The sequence below is a fragment of the Protopterus annectens genome, chromosome 1.part1 (assembly GCF_019279795.1).
Source record: "Protopterus annectens isolate FY-2018-M chromosome 1.part1, PAN1.0, whole genome shotgun sequence".
NCBI classification, from domain to species: domain Eukaryota; kingdom Metazoa; phylum Chordata; order Ceratodontiformes; family Protopteridae; genus Protopterus; species Protopterus annectens.
In genome coordinates, this window is record NC_056726.1 from 946,055,963 (window position 1) to 946,077,264 (window position 21,302).

Below are 21,302 nucleotides of genomic sequence, written 5' to 3' on the forward strand. Positions count from 1 at the left end.
CCAGGGACAAGGAGGTCATAACATTCCTATATTCTTCCCTTATAAGACCCATTATTGAGTACAATGCCCTTTTTGACATGTACCTGAGAAAGCACATGAAGCAACTGGACAGACCACAGAGGCTCTTCACCAGGAGAATCCAGGGACTCAAACATCTACCCTACACAGATAAGCTAAAAGCCCTGTCCCTCTACACAGTCTCATGCAGATTCCTCAGAGATGACCTCTGTCTGGCATACAAAGCAATCTCAGACCCTGCCTTGATGGGACTGCTGCAAATCTGCAAGTCAAGCTCCACTCGAGTAACCTGCACGCGCAACCTCAACCTGATCTGTGACATCAATAGGACTTGTTGGCGGGACAGATTTGTGTCAGAGAGACTCCCCCTTGTGTGAAATAGACTCCCTCTCCACGTCGAGCAGAGTAACTCATTAACCCTTTTTAAGTGCAACCTGGATAACTAGATGGGGAACAGAAAATACACCCCTGGAATTCCACCTGTGTCCCTGCTGGACAGGGTTTTCACGTGCTGAGTTGTTGAAACATGGGTTCAATTCTTGGCTATGCTTGTAAGGGCCTCAGGGTCAATAGCCTAGTAACTTCCTATGATCCTATGATTACAGATTTCCTGACATTGGCCAAAGAAGGACCACACTTCATTACTAGACCCAACATTCTACTCTAATCACAAGCACTATATGACTTGGCAGTCAACCATACAAAATACATGACCTATAGATCAAACTCAAAATTCCACTCACATCATCAAGATCACATAGTACTGGTTCAGACTTCATGTTCTACAGATGTTACGAAATACCTGTTCTGCATACCAAATACAGTTATTTAAGAATCTACATACAATGTTCAGAGTAATTTTGGTGGACTGCTGTGGAAAACAGGCTTAATACTTACTAACCTAGTACTGCAAACACAGGTGGACGTGTGAGCTTATGGACACATTTCACAGAGCAGTGAATAAGTACTTATAGGGAATCTTTGAGCTGGCTACCATCAGAGTCTCTCTTAGTCAACAGGCCCACTCATTCCCCATACACCGAGGTGAGAGGTGACTGACTGGGGCCATTGTTTGGGCACCCATTAAAGGTTGTTTTTTTTTTCCACATGGTCCTAAACCCAACAGGGTTTGTCCAGTAATATGCCCAGGTTTCGGTGTGCAACTTGTGTCAGCAAAGGCATGTTACTTACATAAATGAATATTTAACCTTCAGGACAGCCCTGTCCCCTTGAAAACAGCCCTCCCACAGCAACAGTTCCACCAGGAATTCAACCATGGGAAAATATGCTCCAGGCACATGCTATCACACCCTTCCCCTTAGGAAGAGTGAAACATCAAAGCTGCTTCACTTCTCTCCCCAACCATGCCAGCTCCCCCAGGCACCAAATTCCCTAACTGATCCCTGGCCCCCTAGATCACACTAAGGGCTTATCCCTGTAAGCCAATGGAGCTGGTTGTTATTCTAAGGAAAATTTGGTACATGGCACTAGAGGAGTGGGTAGAAGAAATAACTGGTAGGGAAACCGGTAGTGATGTTTGCCCTCCCCATCATCTCAATACCAGTGAGTGTACCAATCAGGAAAATGAAAGAGCACAAGAGAGGTATTAGAGAGAGACTTCTAATCATGTAATGACTGAGGCTGTGAAATTCTCCTTTTGTGTCCTTCCAGTGGTTTGGACTAGTGACGGGAGACAGGGTAAGGCAGTACCACTATGTGCAGGGAAAGGACTGGTTTAACATAACTGTGTACAGGTCATTAGATTAAGACATCCTTCATACACAGACTCTTTCCTAGGAAACATCTTTCCAAAGTCTCACTTTTGGTCACCTTTTGGGTTTCCTTGTTCACTTATAGATGCACAATGTAGACTCCTGGGTTTCCTTGTTCACTTATAGATGCACAATGTAGACTCCTGGCACTTCAATTTTTTTAAGCATCTTGCTCTCTCCTGTGATTCAACAAGATTTTCTGAACTCTGTAATTTGTCAGAACACTGCAAACAAAGGTGGACATATCAACTTACGTCGTCAGGGGAGGAATTGAGAGAGAATATTCCTAACAGTAAAAAAACATGTTATAACACAGTACAAAGCAAAGCACAGTCATCCCCAGTGAAACAGACGTCCCACAGCATGAACCACTAGTTGCCACAATCAGCTGCAAGCAGTGGTCAGAGAAGAATCAAAGGTCAAAAGAGGTTAAGCTGAAGACCTGGAAGTTGACTGGAGAGAAAGCACAACAGTTCAAGGAAATATTCACGACACTAGCACCTCAGGAAGAAGAGGAAATAGGTGGAGTTGAAAAAGAATGGTAGCACCTCCAAACGGCATGTGTTAGGACTATAAAACAGATATGTGACTGAGCCAGGAATGGAAATAAGGTACATATGGAGAGCTAGAGGTGGAATGCAGAAGTCCAGGAAATCATCAAAAGAAAGAAGTGAAGAAAAAAGTGGGTGACAGAAAAGTTGAGCCAGGCTAAGAAGGAATACTGGTTGGCTAACAAAGAGGCTAAGAGAGGAGTTGCAATATTGAAGAACAGGGCGTCACATTCACTCTACAAGGTTCTGGAAAGCAACTCAGTAGATATCAAAAGAAACTCTATAAGGCTGCATGGCAAAGACAGAAAGGTAGAGATAGTCAACAGACAACCTTAATAAGGGATGCCAACAACAGCCTGCTCATCGGTCCACAGGACATCAAAGGCAGATTGGAGTACTTGCGGCAGCTTCTAAATGAAGAAAACCTAACAGATGCTGTACTTCCCCAGACACATGATAAATAATAAAAAAAGAAAATACTAAATATATATTTACAGTGACATCAGAGTTCAAAATCTCAGGAAATATTTAAAACAACATTGCAGGACAGTCTCAAATAAATAAAGAAAACTATCTAAGCTAAGCTTTGCTATATTCCTGACTATATCTAAGACAATTACTATAACCTAGTTAACTTACTTACAGAGCAAGGCAAATGTGTGGTGAATGGATCTTCTCTAGATGTTGTTGTCAAGTCAAAGGCAGAATATAAAATACTGTGTCTCTCTCAGACTTCTTAAATGAATATCTCAATTATTACTGCTGGGATAGCTTGGAAAATGACATCATTTCTTGTCATCTGACTCTATCCAGGATGAAACCCCCACTGCTGGAACTGGCAGTATTTACCATCTACCTATGAAAATACATAGACAAGGGCTTTCCCTCAGATCTTTGACAGATGTTGGAAGTCATAAAACAATAAAACTCTTCCAAGACAATACAGAAAGCTCCCTAGTTTTAGACACTGTCTCCTTGCTGCCATAAAGTAATTTAATTTCAGCTATTTTCTGAAATTTACTAGAGTGAGGTTAACCTCCTGTATCCCAGTTTCCACTGTTAAAATATATACATTTACACAGTTACAATAGTGCATGTATATTTCTGTTCTCTTCCAGTAGGGCACACTGTGGATACAAATTTAAGCTCAGTACTTCATAAAATATCTTTTCAACACACATCTGTACAAACCTAGTTTGACATATACACGACATACAATTGTAATACATTTGCAACACAAGCATCTTACATGAAGCATGTTGACATTCATAAATGACACATAACCATTTACAAAATTCCAGACAGCTACGCTGGCAGTATCTCCTTTCATCACAACTTGGAAAAACAGCAAGTCAGGATGCCGTGCTGACAGGCTGAAGTAGCTTAAAACTCTGAAGTGGATCATACCCACACAGATGTGTCATTGTTAATATTTATTATGCATGTACTCAGTCACAGACTGCATATCACTCAGCAGTTATGATGCTGAGTGATATGCAGTAACAGCTTAGAGACTGCATATCACTCACCATTATAACTACTGATAAAAAAAAATCTTTCTGCAGTTGGTGTATTCAATGAGGGCCTTGAGCACCCAACCCAGTTACTGTGAAAGCAGACAGCAGGGCACTGAAACATCATCTCTGAATATTCTGATAATGCTAGTGTTAAGCACCTGCAAAACACTTTCTGCATGCTAGCATACAATGCTTCAGACATCACTGGACAAATCCTGCTAACCAGTAATAAACATTCTAAAACAAATGCTGTATATGGTTGTAACAAATATAAATGAGAACAAAGAAATACAAATCTGTTATTTAACCTTACAAAAAAGGCAGGTGTTTGAAGAGATGGAGCTAATTCCCCACAATTCCCTGCATGCACCAAGTTTTAGTTTCAGGACAGCATGCATCCGAATACCATGCATATTATACGAGCCATAGGAAATACCATTTTCAGCACATACAAACATACATTATGTATCAAATGCTACATATTCAATACAGCAAGGGTGAAATATATACAAGTCTGACTCACAGGCCTGTGTTTTACATTAGTCTCTATGGTCTAAGTCCACTGTGATTAGCAGACAAGAGTGCTGCATTTTCAGATGGATGGGTATTTCAAGTTTGCATTTTTTATGTTCAGTGCTGGGTTTTGGAGTCTCATTAAAATTGCTCAACTCTGCAGACACTTGCATGGGATTTCTCTACCAGATTATTTTACTTTCAACCAGACATCTCACTGACATCCAGCTTGTTGGTAGCAAATAACCTTATCAAAGATGCAGCCTTGTCAAATACACACTGTGATTTAGTATGCATATTTACCTTTTGTGAGTGATGTGTGTGCACGAGTACTGGTAATCACTACAGTACATGCAGCTTCTCTCTGCACATGAGCAAGTTGTGTATGTGTATGGTAGTTATGTTTGTGTGTGTAGGAATGTGTCGGCAATTGTATGTGTGCATGTGTGTAAGTGTCTTGTAATGTGCCAGGAATTGGTATGTGTGTGTGTATTTGTCAGAATGTGCCAGTGATTGTGCATGTGCAAGCCTTGTAATGCGTCAGCAATTGTATGTATGTGTGTCTTGTAAACATGTCAGTGAATGGTGTGTGTGTGTGTGTGTGTGTGTGTGTGTGTGTGTGTGTGTGTGTGTGTGTGCGCGCGTGCATGCGCGCGCACGGGTGCATAGATGGTGTTGATTAGGTTTCATGTGTTTGGATGAATTATTGAAAGGATGGCTTGTAATTTTGTTGGTTATTTTGTTTGTGAATGATGGAATGTGCTGAAGTGTATATAGCAGCATGTCAGCATATGTTTTTTACAAGGTTTGCATGTGAGTATAGTTAACACTGTGTGTGTGTGTGTGTGTGTGTGTGTGTGTGTGTGTGTGTGTGTGTGTGTGTGTGTGTGTGTGTGTGTGTGTGTAGCAGTGGGAGAATAACAAATGCAGACTGGTTGTGTTTGGTGTGAAAGGTGTGAGAAGTGGTTGTCATATAATACATATGCACATGTTTGTGTGTGTGATTCTGTGTCCACGCACGCTAAGGTAACAGTGAAACTGGAATAGGTTATAATAGTTTTGGGGGTGTAGAGAGGTTAGTCTCCACATTTGGCATGTGTTTGGTGTGTGGCTGTGTGTTAAAGTTTTTCTTGCATGTCAGTGTGGTTGAGTTTCTGAGCACTTTTGAGGTGTGTGTGTGTGTGTGTGTGTGTGTGTGTGTGTGTGTGTGTGTGTGTGTGTGTGTGTGTGTGTGTGTGTATGTGTGTATGTGTGTGTATGCTTTTGGCTGTCATTGGTTATAATCTCTATGAGTAGACTACAGGAGGTTTTTTTAACTATTATCTATCAAGATCTAGGGCTCACTCCCTTTACATTATCATGTTGCTGGCTTACTAGGTTTAAATTATGTTGTGGTACTTGCGTGTATTTCCTGTGTAGTAAATGCACTTGAAGAGTCCTTGATCAGTAACAATGCAAACTGGCTTACGTGAATATGTACAAATATGCTGTTGTAAAGGCTGGCTACATAACCCTTGTACTTGGGCAAATTCTCTAAGGTTTCTTTACTGTTCTTGAACTTGACCAACTGTAAAAAAAATGCATACATACATATCTAGCAAGACACACACACACACACACACACACACGATAAAGACTGCACCAGGCTACATTTGATGTGGAATTAGTAACATGCAGTTCATGACAATAAAGTTTATGCATAACATCAAGAATACAGGTCTCACAAAATAATGCCTTGAAACTTTGATAAGTGAACTCAACTTTATTAAGCACAGAACTTGTTTCAAAAGTGGAACTAGCAGAACTGAAGGAACATGGGGGGCAAGTTACAGTTGTCCAACCAGGAAGCATACCACGGAACATTACCAATTACTATGGTTAATCTCACAATGTACTTTTAACTGTTATTTCATCGCAGGGATTCTATGATTATAGCTGATCACCACTAGTCATAAAAACTGAAGACAAACACCAGAAAAAAGTGTGTTATATACTCAGAATAATGCTCAGTCTTAGACCATACAACTGCTGTTCACGGTTGTAGTCAAGCAAAAAAACAACTTAAGTGGGACTTAATGTAATCAAATCAAACATTTAAAAAATATTTATTTTTATTTATTTATTTTATTTTACATTTGTTAACTGGGATAGTCTGACTGGATACGTGTCCATTTTCAGTGGAGGCCCGGGGAGAAAAGCTCCAAATCACAGACACAAGCAATAACAGTAATAAGCATAGCAGATTACAAGAAGAACAACAATTATATAGTTGATACATTTTTCAAGAGTCTTTTAACTAAGACAGAGTAGGAATTACACTCACAAAGGAGAAAAAACATAAGAATTTAATTAACAGTTTTTCATTAATTATGGCACTAGGGTAAAACAGTAGATACTTAAAGCAGCCATATGGAATATACATTTTGCAATATAGCATTTTTCTAAATAGTTAAATATTATGTAGTATTCTACAGATACTGGCACAAATAGGCATTAGTTAAGAGAGTATAATTGACAGGGTGTCTATGGAGATTAATCTGGGTTAGTGCAGGGGCAGAGCCAGTGGTTTTTAAAATATTATTTAAGGCCTTTTTTAAAGAGATTGAGAGAGGGTTCAAGTGTAAGGCTGGCGGGGAGTAAGTTCCAGGTTTTGCCAACGAAATTGGTAAACAGTGAGTCTCCAGCCCAGTTACTACCTCTGTGTTTGGACCATTAGTTTGTTGGCTGAGCGGAGTACCCTGGGGTGACAGTACAGTTTTATAATGTTTCTAAGAGCGGGTGTTTTTTCTGGGTGTGTGAGAATTTTGTGCGCAACTATGAGCTGGTTGAACCGAAGTTGATTAGGGAACTTTAGTCACCCTAAGAGCTCAAGGTTTTGGCAATGATGGGTCCTGTATGTAGGGTTGGTAGCAAATCTAGCTATATGGTTATAACTACAGGTGAGTTTATTCATTTCAGTCTTATTCAAGTTGGAGAGTATAGGGGAAGCATACAGCAGGCTAGACAGTAGATGAGAGTGGGCTATAGTAGTACAGGCTAGTGGGGTTAGAAAAGGTTTATTTCTGTATAGTGAGCTGAGCTTTTGGTTAACAGCTTTGATGGTTTTATTTACATGTAAGTCAAAGTTGAAATTGTTGTCAACTATAACCCCTAATAGCTTAGTGCTGATGTCTGGGAGAATAGAGGTGCCATTGTTGGATGCTATGGAGAAAGAAAGAGGAGTAGATCGACTGGCATGGGTGAAAAGTAGTAATTTAGTTTTGTTAGGGTTTAAGAGCAAGCATTTATTAGCTAACCAGGTTTCAATTGTATTAAATGTAGTCTGGGTTAGGCTTTGAAAGTCTGATGCGGAGAAGGCAGAACAGATAAGAGTGGAGTCGTCTGTGTATTGGATGCAGGTGGCTTCTGTGATGGCTGCATGAAGGTTATTAATGAAAATGGAAAAAAGCAGAGGACCTAAGATGGAGCCCTGAGGGACTCCAAGGGTGAGAGGTAGGAGTGCGGACAGTTTGTCCTGCCATAGAACTGCTTGTTTTCTTCCACTCAGACAGGATGTAAACCACTGAATAGCATGTTTGTCCAGGGATATGCATTCTAGAGAGTGGATTAGTAACTGATGGTTGACCATATCAAAAGCCTTTGACAGGTCAAGAAAGAGGGCTGAGGAGAGCAAATTAGAATTCCAGTTTAGATTAATAGTGTTGGTAAAGGAAAGGAGGGCAGTTGTGGTACTATGATGTGGCCTGAAACCATGCTGAGAATTGGCCAGTAGGTTGCTCCAAATATACACATTTCAAAAATGAAACGTCTGAGTAATTTACTTAAAATATTATGCTTTTCATACAAACAAGTTAGGCACATCAATAAGATAAATACAAATAGTAAATAAAGTCAGAAAGATGAAAATGAATCCAGTGACAATAAACCCCCTCAAAAGCATAAATGAAAGATGATACTGTGTAGTTCTTGTTTTGTAACAAATTCAAAAATCATTGCCTTGGGGTGTAGATATGGAGCACATATAACTACGTTGTCAATATCAAGACAATAAAAGCATACAAGGGAATCCCTATCTTAATAACATAGGTAAACCAAAAAGCAATACTTCTAAGATGAATCACTGCTTCAGTATTTGTAAATGGACCACATTAATAAAATTATACATGACAGTAATTTGTACAAAGTAAGCTACCTGGTGCTCCACAGTCACAGCATACATCATTTCCCGTCATTCTCTGCACCTCTGCTATAATAGATTTTGTCAGTTCCAAGACAATGTTATTTTCGCCAGCACTCTGATCGCCTTTGAATGCATTATTCAGTGCCTCCTCCTTGCTATTTTGTAAAATGGACATCCATCTAAAAATAAATAAATCAGTCAATAAATAAAAATCAGTAAATCAAAATACACCATCAACATGGTGACCAAATTTTATTAGATGGTTTGTTTCCATTCAATATCTTGATAAAAAAAAGTACAGTTTTGTCCCTACCATAAATGTAGATGTTCGAGTGTTCACACTGCTGCAGTCATCACACTAGGGTTATCCTGCCATCAGGCGGTCCTGCAGTCACCCAGAGTTCCAAAGTCTTGGTCCGGCGTCGGTTACTGTCGCTTCTTCCCTGACGTCAGTGCGCCAGGGGTATACAAGAGGCACCCAACGCCATTTTCTTAAGTTTTTCTTGCCCCAGATGTCAGGTGCCCACAAGTAGGTAGGCAATACATATTGCTAATAAAACATATAAAAGGAATAAAAGGAATACCTTCAGTTACAAGCAAATACACCACAAAGATTGTACAGGATAGAAAGGTATAGAAAAGTTCAGCTAGGTCAGAGGGGGATGGAGGGAGGGTAACCTGGACTGCAGCAGTGTGAACACTCAAACATCTACATTTATGGTAGGTACAAAACTGTACTATGTTCATCGTGTTACACTGCTGCAGTCATCACACTTGGGTTGAATCCCAAAGCCAAGGATGGGCAGTGGAACTAAACAAGGTTTGGAGAAGCTAGTAGGCCCTGCAGAACTACAGTGGCAAAGCCAGCTCTGGTTTTAGAGTATAGACGTAAGTTATAGTGCTTGGTGAAGGTGTGCACTAAACTCCAAGTTGCAGCCTCCAAAATATCCTTGGTTGGTACCCCTCTGATTAAGGCTGTTGATGTTGCTGTAGCCCTGGTGGAATGGGGCCTAATGTTACCAGGTACAGGTTTCCCATGGTGTGTGTAGCAGAAACATATACAATGTCCAATCCATTTTGAAATGGTCTGTTTTGAGATGGCCTTTCCTTGTGATCCTGCAGCATAGGATACAAAGAGCTGGTCAGATTTTCTGAAAGCCTTAGTTTTATCCAAGTAGTAACGTAATTGCCTGTGAATGTCCAAAGAGTGTAGGAGCCTTTCCCCTTTGTTCTGGGGGTTTGGATAAAAGGTGGGCAAATGAATGGTTTGGTTTAGGGCCACACTGGATACCACCTTTGGCATAAAGGAAGGGTTAGTTCGTAAAGTGACTCTGTCTTGATGAAAAATGATGAAAGGCTCCACTGCCATTAGGGCCTGTAGCTCTGAGACTCTTCATGCTGAAGTTATTGCTAGCAGCAGGGCAGTTTTCCATGATAGAAACTGTAAATCAGCTGTAAAAGCTGGTTCAAAGGGCGGTAGTCTAAGTTTTTCCAAAACAAAGTTGAGATCCCAAGTTGGTGTTGGTGCTCTCCGGGGCGGTCTTATGTTCTTAGCCCCTCTGAGGTACTGTCTTAGTAATGGATGTGAAAATATAGGAGGATCCGTGTTGTATTGAGCTGAAATAGCTGAGGCGTGGATCTTAATAGATGAAAAGGAAAGTCCTTTGTGCAACATGTCAGTTAAATATTGTAGAATCTGAGGAATATTTGGGACAAGGGGATTTTGGCCTTTAGCCTAGTTCCAGGCGCAGAATCTTTTCCATTTGTCTGAATAGGCTTTCCTGGTGCTGGGCCTCCTGGCCTCCAGAATGACATCCATAACAGCTTTAGAGAGAAGTGTTGACTGGTTGTTTAGGTAATTTACCATGCAGCCAGATTTAAAGTCTTGAGCTGGTTGTGTAGAATCTGATTGTTTTGCTGAGTGAGCAGGTGAGGAATTTGAGGTAAAATCCATGGTGGGCCTTGAGCCATGTTCCTTAGTATTGGATACCAGTGTTGGCGTGGCCAGTCTGGAGCAATGAGTATCATTTGTGGCCTCTCTAATCTGGCTTTCAGCAGCACCTTTGCCAGAAGAGGCATACACTATTAATGTTTTCCAACTGAATGAGAGGGCGTCCACTTTTCAAGCTAGTGTGTGGTATGTCCTTGTGCAAAATTTCCGTAGTTGGTAGTTTTGGGGGGAGGCAAACAGATCTATGTCTGGGCTCCCCCATGTTTGAGTTATCATTGCAAATACTTGTGGATCTAGTTTCCACTCGTGAGGATCTATGATGTTTCTGCTTAGATCGTCTGCCAATGTGTTTTTCTTTCCTGGGAGGAAATGTGCTTGTAGTTGAACTTGGTAGGTCAGTGCTGTGTTCCACAAGGTCATTGCTTGCCTGCATAGGGGGTAGGAATGTGTGCCCCCTTGCTTGTTTATGTACCATATCACTGTGGTGTTGTCCGTCTTTATTAAGAGTTGTCCTGGATGTAGGAGGTCCTTGAAAGCTGTTAGGGCATTTTGTACAGCTAGCATCTCTTTTTGATTGATACGTAGATGCCTTTGATCTGCAGACCATTTGCCCTGAATACACTGTCCTGCCATGTGTGCTCCCCGGGCATAATCCGATGCATCTGTTGTTATAGTTTGCCTGGCTGTGGGTAAGGTAAAAGGCTGACCCTTGTTGAGGTGACATGCCTGAGCCCACCATAGAAACTCCTGTTGAAGGCAGGGAATGAGTGGTATTATTGTTTCCAAGCTGTGGCTGTGTTGAGTCCATATGCTTTTCAGGTACCACTGTAATTTCCTCATATGCAGTTTTGCATATTGTATTAGTAGTATGCAAGATGCCATGAATCCCAAGGCCTGCAGAATTTTTCTTGCAGGGAGTTGGGTCTTTGTTGCCATCATTTTGAAGTATTGAGTCAGTTGTCCTTGCTTGTCTGGCATGAGATAAGCCATCTGGGCCCTTGTATTTAAGCTGGCACCCAGGAATATTATGTCTTGTGAGGGCACTAGTTTTGACTTCTTTTCGTTTACTGTGTACCCCAGGCAACTTAATAGGTTTTTGACAAATGCCAGATGCTTTAAAAAAATGTCCTTGCTTTCTGTTTGAATAAGGCAGTCGTCCAGGTATGGATATATTTGAATTCCTCTTTGTCTGCAGTATGCAATTACTGGTGCCAGACATTTTGTGAAGACCCTGGGCGCAGTAGATAAGCCAAAGGACAGTGCAGGGAATTGGTAATTGGTTGAACCTGCTATAAATCGGAGGTATCTTCTGCAATTTTGTCTGATAGGGACATGCAGGTATGCCTCCTTGAGGTCCAACGTTACTAAGCAAGCCTTCTTGCCCAGCATGGGAAGAAGTTGCTGTACTGTTAGCATCTTGAATTTGGGTACTTTCAGATATGTGATTAGAATTGAGAGGTCCAGAATGGGTCTCCAGGCTTTGTCCATTCAGGGAACTAGAAAGAGCCTTGAGTAAAATCCTTGTCCTTGCTCCTGGGTAGGAACCTGTTGAATGGCTCTCATGTCCATGAGAGCTGTAATTTGTTTTTGAGCCTCTGCCCATTGATTTGGTGGCAGGTTTGGCATTCCTTTTATCCTTGGTAAAGTGTGAAAGTGGAATCTGTATCCTTGAGATACAATATTTAAGACCCATTTGTCTTTTGTGATGATGTGCCAGTTGTCTGCAAAAAGTGCTAGTTTTCCTCCCAAGGGAGCTGCCAAGAGGGATTTGCTTGGCAGTCTGAGGGGTAAGTCATTGTGTTTGTCTTCTGATAGTTTGAGACCTGCCTTCTCCTCCTTTCTGGATTGTGGCACCCCATTGTCGAGGCTTGTAAGAGCCTTGTGACTGACCTCTGCCCCTTGGGCATCTGTATTTGCCTCTTTGTGGTCTGTCAGAAGCTGGAAAGGACCAGTTTTTGGTTGGCCAATTTCTGCTGAAACAAGGGGGTTGAACCTGTAATAAATCCTTGACCGTCTGCATAGATTTTGCCTTATCCTCCATTTTCTTATAAGTTTATAGGTTCATAGGTTCATATTAGGCTATCTGCCCGAGGGCATTTACAAGCCTAGCCCATAGTTTTGTGGCTTACGCCACCCCTTTAGTATGGGGAACTATACCCATTATTTTGCTGTGCCTCTGTCGAGCAGTGACACTGAGGTAATCCCTGGGGTATATCTGCGATCTCCCATCCATTGGTCAAGATTTCTCTTGAACAAGGCCAGCGAGGTGCTCTGCCTCACATATACCGGGATTTTGTTCCACAGCATAGGGAGTCTTTGGGTGATGAATCTATCCCTCCAGCACGTCCTATTAATAGCCGTGTCAAGGTTTAAGTCTCCCGCCCTTGTGGCTCTGATGGATCTAGATTTTTTGAGGTGAAGCATATTCATCAAATCTGGGTTTGACATGGCCTTGTATGTTAGGCAAAGGTCACCTCTGAGCAAGCGTGGCGACTGAATAGAGCTGGAGTTCTTTCAGTCGGGCAGCATAGGACAGATGTTTGAGACCCTTTATCCTTTTGGTGAGGAACTTTTGTGGCCTCTCAAGCTGCTGCAAGTGTCGGGTCAGATACATTCCGAATGGGGCATTGTACTCAATCATTGGTCTGATGAGTGATGAGTATAGGAGACTATGACTTCCCTTGATCTAGATGAGAATCCCTTCATGATAAGGTGGGCAATGTAGAAGGTCTTCCTAACTACTTTGGCTACATGGGTGTCGAATGACAGACTACTATCAACCTGGGTCCCCAGGTCCCTGATAACTTCTTCTGTGCTCAGTGGATTGCCACCTATTTGGTAGCTAGGGGTAACCTTGTTTTTCCCGAAGGGTATGACTATGCATTTCTTGGCATTTAACTTTAGGCCATGGCTCTGGCACCAGTTATCCATTTCTGTGAGACCCTTCTGAAGGATATCTGTGTCAGATGTGTTTTCTACTATGGCCCAGTTTGCAGTCATCTGCAAACTTTGTCAGCCATAACCCTCCTGTGTTTACTTGTACTTGGAAAAGTAGATGCCAAACAAGAGTGGGCCCAGGACTGAGCCCTGTGGTACACCACTTGTGACAGGCTTTGAGTCTGACATGGCGCCAGCAACTCTGACCCTGTGGGTTCTGTCACTCAGCCAGTTTGCAACCCATCTTGTGATGTATGGGTTAACATTTAAGCTGATGAGTTTTTCAATGATACCCGAGTGGGGTATTGTATCGAAGGCCTTCGCCAGATCGAGGTAGGCTGTATGGACTGCCTTTTCCTCATCAATGGCTTTGGTGACTGTTTGAAAAAGTCAACCAAGTTTAGAAGGCATGATCTGCCTTTGACAAAGCCAAACTGGGATGGATCCAAAGTCTGCAAATTCCCTATGTCTTTATTTATGAGGTCCATTATGATCCTCTCCATGGCTTTGCAGATAAGGCTTGTCAAGCTAACGGGCGGTAATTTCAGGGTCGGTGGAGGCACCGCCTTTGTGAAGTGGGACCACAGTTGCAGTGCGCCACTCCTGGGTGCGTATCCAGAGGTAAGACTATGATTAAACAGCTGTCCTAGCTGTGGGTTTAATTCCTCGTTGAGTTCGTGGAGCACACAGCCGGGGACACCATCAGGTCCCATGGATGCTGTGTTTTTTGCTTTGGAGAGAGCAGTTCTCACTTGGGCGTTGGAGATGTTTGGGGGGCTGCAATCGCTTGGTATAGATATCTCTCCTTTTGGGGGGGGGGAGTTTGCACTGAACCTGTCAGCCAGTATGTTGGCAATGTCTGTAGGATCAGTAATCTTCATATCATTTTGAACTAGTTCTGAACATATCTGGGAGTTTCCTCCCAGGTTTCTAACATAGCTAAAGAAGGCCTTATGATTGTCTTTTGAGTCTTTAGCTATTTTTCTCTCAAAACCTCTTCTGCTTTTACACCAAATAAAACATCCTGCTGTAAAGGTGCATCCAATAATAACATGATCAGGTAAAGTTTGTTCTTTTAACCAAGCATGCCTACATATGACAGACCCTGTCACTGCTGCTCTACAAGAAGCTTCCAATGAATCAAATCCACATTGCAAAGTATGTTTTCCCACTTGTTCAGCTGCATGCAACAAATCTTGCATTTCCTTGTAATCAGGCTGCTCTGTGTGTGTGATCATTTTTTGTTTTAATTGAGACATCAAATATTGTTGATATTTCAGCATGTGAAACTGGCAATTTAAGGCCCTCATAGCTAGAGTAGCTGAGGTATATACTTTCTTTCCCCATCTGTCTAGTGCTCTAGAATCCCTTTCAGAGGGTACGGGATTTTTAGCAATAGAGGCCTTAACCCCTTTGGGACCCTGGGAAATGGTTTCTGGGTCAGCAACAGGGCTTTTATATAGTAATTTGTGTGTGTCAGGGACTCTGTAGTATCTGTCTGGTTTGGCTGGTGCAGGAGGTAGTGAATCTGGGTTAAGGCTAGATTCTGAATAAACATCATCCACAATGTCTAAAATGGGTGGAATAGCAAGTGGTCTGTGCTGGGGTAGTAAAAGGAACTCTCGGAGCATTTTCTTAGAATCAGAGTAATCCTGGCCTTCCCACTGGAAATGTTCCCTCATGGTATGTAAAGTTTCCCCAAAAGAGTAGTCTTCTGGGGGAGATGCTGTAGGAATAGACTCTTCAGCATCAGAGTCTTCATAAGGGGGAAAAGAGTATTCCTGTTCCTCAGAAGAATCTGAGGAAACTGAAACCTGGTCAGAGGAAGCGTAGTCCTCCTCCTGTCTAGGCCTTTTATCAGGAGGGGGATGGGAACTCCTGATTAGGGTAATTAAGTCTTCAGCCATCTTAAGCATCTGTTTCTTAGGCATGGGGCCTTGTACTGGAGACTGCTGTACATTCTTCTTTGCTTTTAAAGGAGTTTTCAGCTTTGCATAGGATTTAATAGTGAGTGTAGTCGGTCTGAAGACACCTTCTGCAACTGAAGGCGTTTCAACTGCACCGGAATCTCCTTCAGCCATGGAGTCGGAAGGGCCTAAAGATAAAGGTTGTGGAGGCCTAGCAATCTCCGCTTGGGAATTGGATGCCGCCTGGGGTTCTAAATCAGCGGTCGTCAGGGGCTGCGTAGGCGCCTCACTGAAAACCGGAGAACCGGTGACTGGCCTAGCAGAGGCCTCGGAGTCTGGTTTGGGTCTCGGCTGCCTGTCCTTATCTTTGCGTTTTTTATGCATTCCGGTCATCGGTTGCTCCAACGGCATGGTATAATTAAATTTCCTACCAAAATAATGTTGGGCGAAATCAAACTGACGTTTAATAGTTCGTTTGTTAAACCTAGCACAAAACCGACAACCTGTGACGTCATGGTCTGGGCCTAGGCAAGGAATACAATATGAATGAAAGTCCTTATGAGGTATTTGCTTCCCACAAGAAATGCAATTGTTAACTTTTTCTGACATCGGACTGAGGCAAGAAAAGGTTCCCCAACGGGGTACTTAGCTTTACTGAAAACTTCGGTCTGAAATTCGATTTGAAAATCTCAGGAGTCGGCTGACCAGCACTTGCGAACTGCTTCTGCTTCGGGCACCGCGCGGCAAGAAAGACTGAAGAAAATGGCGTCGGGTGCCTCTTATATACCCCTGGCGCACTGACGTCAGGGAAGAAGCGACAGCAACTGACGCCAGACCAAGACTTTGGAACTCTGGCCGACTGCAGGACCGCCTGACGGCAGGATAACCCTAGTGTGATGACTGCAGCAGTGTAACACGATGAACATCAAAACATTAACAGTTAGTGATTTGGTAATACACTCTAATATACTGCCGAAGAAAGGACTTGACATTATTGAAAAGCCAATGCTTCATTTCATTTCAACATCATCTGCAAATTTTCTAGGCTACAAATGCTGTACACACAGCAGATAAGTTAAGAAAATGACCATCAGTCTCATTATTCATTCTTTATGGCTTGCTAACTCCTTAAGATTAAAAGATTTATATGGACAGGACTTACTGCAACCACCTCTCTACTAACCTCACAAGGTTCTTCATATTAGTGATATTCAGGCTTACAAACTTCAGCAACCATTGTTTGCATTCACCACCGCCTCTGTTAAACCATTCAAGGGTTCAATCACCGTCCCCCTGACAAAATACCTATTTGGATTATTTCTGAGACACCTCACCCCCCAATCTATGTTGACATACTGCTGCTCAATATCCTTAGTTACCTAGACCTAGAAAGGCACTTTTTAACAATCACCTGTACCTCTGATGAGCTCAAAGGCAGCAGTATACTACCAAAGTTACCAGTTACTACATATTTAATTTTAAACCATTTTGATTCTTTTCTGTGTACAACTGAAGAATCATGCTGGACTTCCTCTTCCACATCTCAACTAACTCATCAGTGATCTTTTATAACAGATGCCTCAAGGCAGGATACAGCCATCCCAGTGAAGACTATACGGTGTCAATAATGCAAATGGCCAATCCATCAAACACCATCTATTCAATGATCATTTATTTGAGACTAAGTGACTAACTGGTGCCTCGTACACAATTTCTCTATTTGGAAAGTTCATCTCTTCTACGAACTTTGGAGATTTTGTAGTCAGTTAATTCACAGAGGTGGTTGCAGTAAGCCCTGTCCCCCTGCACAGGGTGGGGGAGTTTGCAAGCTTTGCTAACCATATAAGAAAGGGTTAATACATTTTTTACTAGTCAGTGTAGTTTTGAACAAACTGTCTTTGGTTAACAGTTACAGACCAGAGATCCAATACTGGCAATAGCATGTTTCATTTACTGTATATGGTACCCTTCATTATGCACTCCTGTATCCTACAGCTTTCATTACTACCTTTAAGCACTAACTTGTTACCTACATGTGCTTCACTATGTCCAGCTCACCCCCCTCAAGAAATGTATAGAGTTTCACAACATGCATCTACTATGTTATTCATCTTCTGACACCTGAGAAGGGTAATACCTGTTCAGGGTCATGGGGTTCACTGTGTCAGCATTTATTTATTCCACTGCATCTAATATAGAATGTATTGTCAAATAAAACATATAGTTTCCTATCATATGCCTGCTGCAAAAGAGAAACAGAAAAAAATTAAAGCAGATATATTTCCCTACTGGAGATTAACTTAAATATAGAATTCTACACTCTCCTCACAGCTATGGACTAATATATACAAAACAATCCAGAGTGGACTGGGGTAGTCATACCTAGCCTTTTCTGCATGAAATTTGGCGGTAACAAGTTAACTGAGGAAGTGAGAAAGGCAAGATAGAAAAGTGCCCAAATTAGGCAACTGTTAGGATTCTAAGGGTATCAACTTGATGTATAATTCCTATATCCTTTCATTACAATGAAGTTAAATCTAGTCTCCCAATACTAAAAAGCCTTTTGGGTCATACACTGTACTACAAATTTCTTGGCAATAAACTTATACATCATATAGAGGATTATGGTTGGGTCGCTGATCATTACTGGCTTATGTGCTCGAAACATGGATCCAAAATATTCACTTTGAGAGAGAAGCTTGAGGGGTGAATCCTGGTGTCCGTGTCGAGAAAAAGAGTTATGTACTTACCATAACTTGATACATCTGCTTTGGTGAAGCGGTAGCGTTGTTGCCTCACAGCAAGAGGTTCTCCCGTTCGATTCTCAGCTGGAGTGCGGGGAGTGCCTTCTGGCACCTCGGCATTTGTGAAAATCTACTGCCAATCATTAACGGCCCGGAGTTCTGCTGTGGGGACCCCTAACTGGGAAAAGCCAAAAGACACCCATCCCCCACTTACGATAACTTTGCATCTCTGCTATCCAGTGTCATTATTCATCACAGATGGGTCTTGGATCCAACCTCGGATCCGAGCCAGCAACGTCTCAGACAGATTAATAGCTCAACCTCCTCCCCTTCACATAATCCCTTGCTACTCTCTAACCCGCAGATCAAGTTTGCTAAATTAGTTGAAACGCAGAACCAAACTGCAACAAAAGACCAAAAACTTCTCACCAATTACCAGCCATTCCAGCCTCGGCAGAACCCCCAGAAGGAAGAGGGAAGAAGGGCGGGAATGTGATGAATAATGGCACTGGATAGCACAGATGCCAAGTTATGATAAGTGCATAACTCTTTATCTGATGCTATCTATGTCATTATTCATCACAGACGGGTCAGAGTCCCCAGCTACTATGTATCCTGGGTGGCCTCAAGTGTGGATTAGACCAAGTAGCAGCAGCACAAATGTCTTCAAGGGAAAGTCTAGCCAAGAAGCCTGATGACGTAGCAACAGACCTAACACAGTGTGCCTTAACTGGTCTTGATAATTCTAAATGCCTACTAGCACAAATGAATGAAATACAGCTAGCAATCCACCTGGAAATAGGCACTTTTGAAACTGACTGACCCTTTCTGTTTTGAGAGAAAGCCACAAAGAGATGACTTTCTAAACTCCTCATTCCTTTTTAGATAAAAACACAATTGCCTATGGACATCTAAACAATGTAAGATATATTCTCTTTTATTAAAATAATTAGGGAAGACCGGCAGTTGAATCAATTGATTGAGATTAGCTTCCGAGGCCACTTTAGGAAGAAAGGAAGGATTTATTCTGAGAGATACCCTGTCCTTACGAAAAATCATGAATGGAGGCTTAATGCAAAGAGCCTGAAGTCCTGAGACCCTCTTGGCAGAAGTAATGGCCAATAAAAAGGCCGTCTTCTAGGAAAGGAACTTAATATTACATAAACCAGCTGGTTCAAAATGCTTTTGCGTTACGGACTGCAGCACCAAAGTCAAATCCCATCACTAGGATGGATCCTTAATAGGAGGTCTAAGAAGAAAAACTCCTTTCAGAAAAGCTGTGCACAGTTTTGAAGAAAAAGTAGGCTCATCGTTAATATGGAAATTAGAGATGGCAGCCAACTGCGGCTTAATGGTAGAGAAACTCACCCCATCCTGAAAAAGGGATGATAAGAAGAGCAAAATATCAGGAATAGGGACTGAAAAAGGATCCAGATTCCATTATCTGGCCCAAATAGAAAACCTTTTCCATTTACTGGAATATACCCTCTTTGCAGATGGCTTCTGAGAAGCCAAAATAATGCCCCTCACCAGGGATGGAAGCCTGGACTATAAAAGGATTACTGGAACTGGAGAAACCATTTGGTTAGATAAAGGGTCTGGAGATTGGGAAGTGGAAGTCCCCAGGGATGGGAAATGAGATCCGGAATGAGATCCAGTATCCAAGGTGGATACGTCAGATGAGACTTTAGGAAGGAGAACCTTGCCTGACAAGGCCAGCAAAGGGCGATGAGGATAAGAGAGGTCTCCAGGTGATGAGCCTTCTGTGAGACTTTGGGTATTAGGGGGGATAGGAAGGTAAACATAGAGCAGACCTGGAGACCAATCATGAACAACAGCATCCCTGGGTGACTCTCCTGATTGGGGGATCGGGGCAAAGTAATTGCTGCATTTGTGGTTGACTGTGGAAGCAAAAAGGTTGCAGCAAGGTTGACCCCAATGGTCGAAGATTCGCCTTGCCACTGATGGACTGAGGGACCACTTATGAGGACTCAAGATGGGCCTACTGAGTCTGTCAGCCAACACATTGGAACTGCCAGGTATATGAGTTACAAGAAGAAAGTGCCCGGAAGACATCACCCATTCCCACACTTTCATGGCCTCTCTGCACAGAGGATAATACCATGTTCTCCTTGCTTGTTGATAGACACTGGTCACGTGGTCACTGTGGCCTTGGGCAGGGAGAGACAAAATGACCTGCCTAGAAATAGGTCTTGAGAGTAAGATGATTCCTGCACAGGTGAGTCAACTTTACTGTCACCGACATGGGCAGAGACGGAATGGACTACTGGAATCCCAGGATCAACTGGAGAACTTGCATGTGATACCTGGTGAGAGGCAATAACTGAATGGCAGCCGCCATACTGCCTAGCATTTTGAAAATCAAATGAACCAACAGGCATGCTTGATCCAGCAAAACAGAGACCTGATCTCGAATCAGTTGGACCCTGTGGGAAGGCAGTGCTGCAGTCTCTGATATCATGTCCAGCTGGACTCTGATGAGCTCCAGGTTTTGGCTCAGAACTAGATTGGACTTGGGTAGATTCACTGTGATGCCTAGATGCTGGAACTGAGGACATACCTGGTCACCAACGTTAGTCGTTGCCTTGTGGGAGCCATCAGAAGCCAACTGTCCGCATACGGAAAAGCCTGGAAACCTTGCAGCAGGAGATGAGCTGCAACCAATGCCTTACATTTGGTAAGCACCCAGGGGGGCTGTGGTGAGTCCAAAGGGCAGGGTTCTAAACTACTTATTTTTATTTATTTAACACTTGTTTACCAGGAAAGTCTGACTTGGAATGAAGCCAATTTTCAGGGGACGCTTGGGGAGAAATGCTCCAGACGCATGTCTTTACAACGTGCGAGGAAACGGGAGCACCCGGAGGAAACCCACATGAATGCAGGGAGGACATGCAGACTGCACACAGAAGGAACCCCAGCCAAGAATCGAACTGAGAACCTCTTGCTGTGAGGTGACACGCAACCGCTGCACCACTGTGCCATCCAAACTGATAATGACTGGCCCCTAACTAAAAGTGTAAGTATCTCCTGGAGCAACTGTCAATTTATATATGATAGTACGCGTCCTTGAGATCCACTGAGCACATCCAATTGTCCTTGGGCAAGAGAAGCAGAATGGACTGAACAATGACCATCTAGAACTTGGACTTCTTGACAGACAGGTTTAGCTCATTGAGGTCCAAAATCGGAAG

The 21,302-nt window shown here is 42.5% G+C and overlaps 1 protein-coding gene across 6 annotated transcripts in view; it reads right to left on the reverse strand.

The window, feature by feature from the left end:
- The window catches only part of ASAP2 (ArfGAP with SH3 domain, ankyrin repeat and PH domain 2), a 2,005,955-nt gene that overhangs the window by 645,391 nt on the left and 1,339,262 nt on the right, over positions 1-21,302 (reverse strand). For all 6 annotated transcript variants that reach the window (XM_044079125.1, XM_044079114.1, XM_044079099.1 and 3 more), the window contains one exon: positions 8,564-8,730. In XM_044079125.1, coding sequence (XP_043935060.1) covers positions 8,564-8,730 — 167 coding nt within the window. The remainder of the gene's footprint in view (positions 1-8,563; positions 8,731-21,302) is intronic.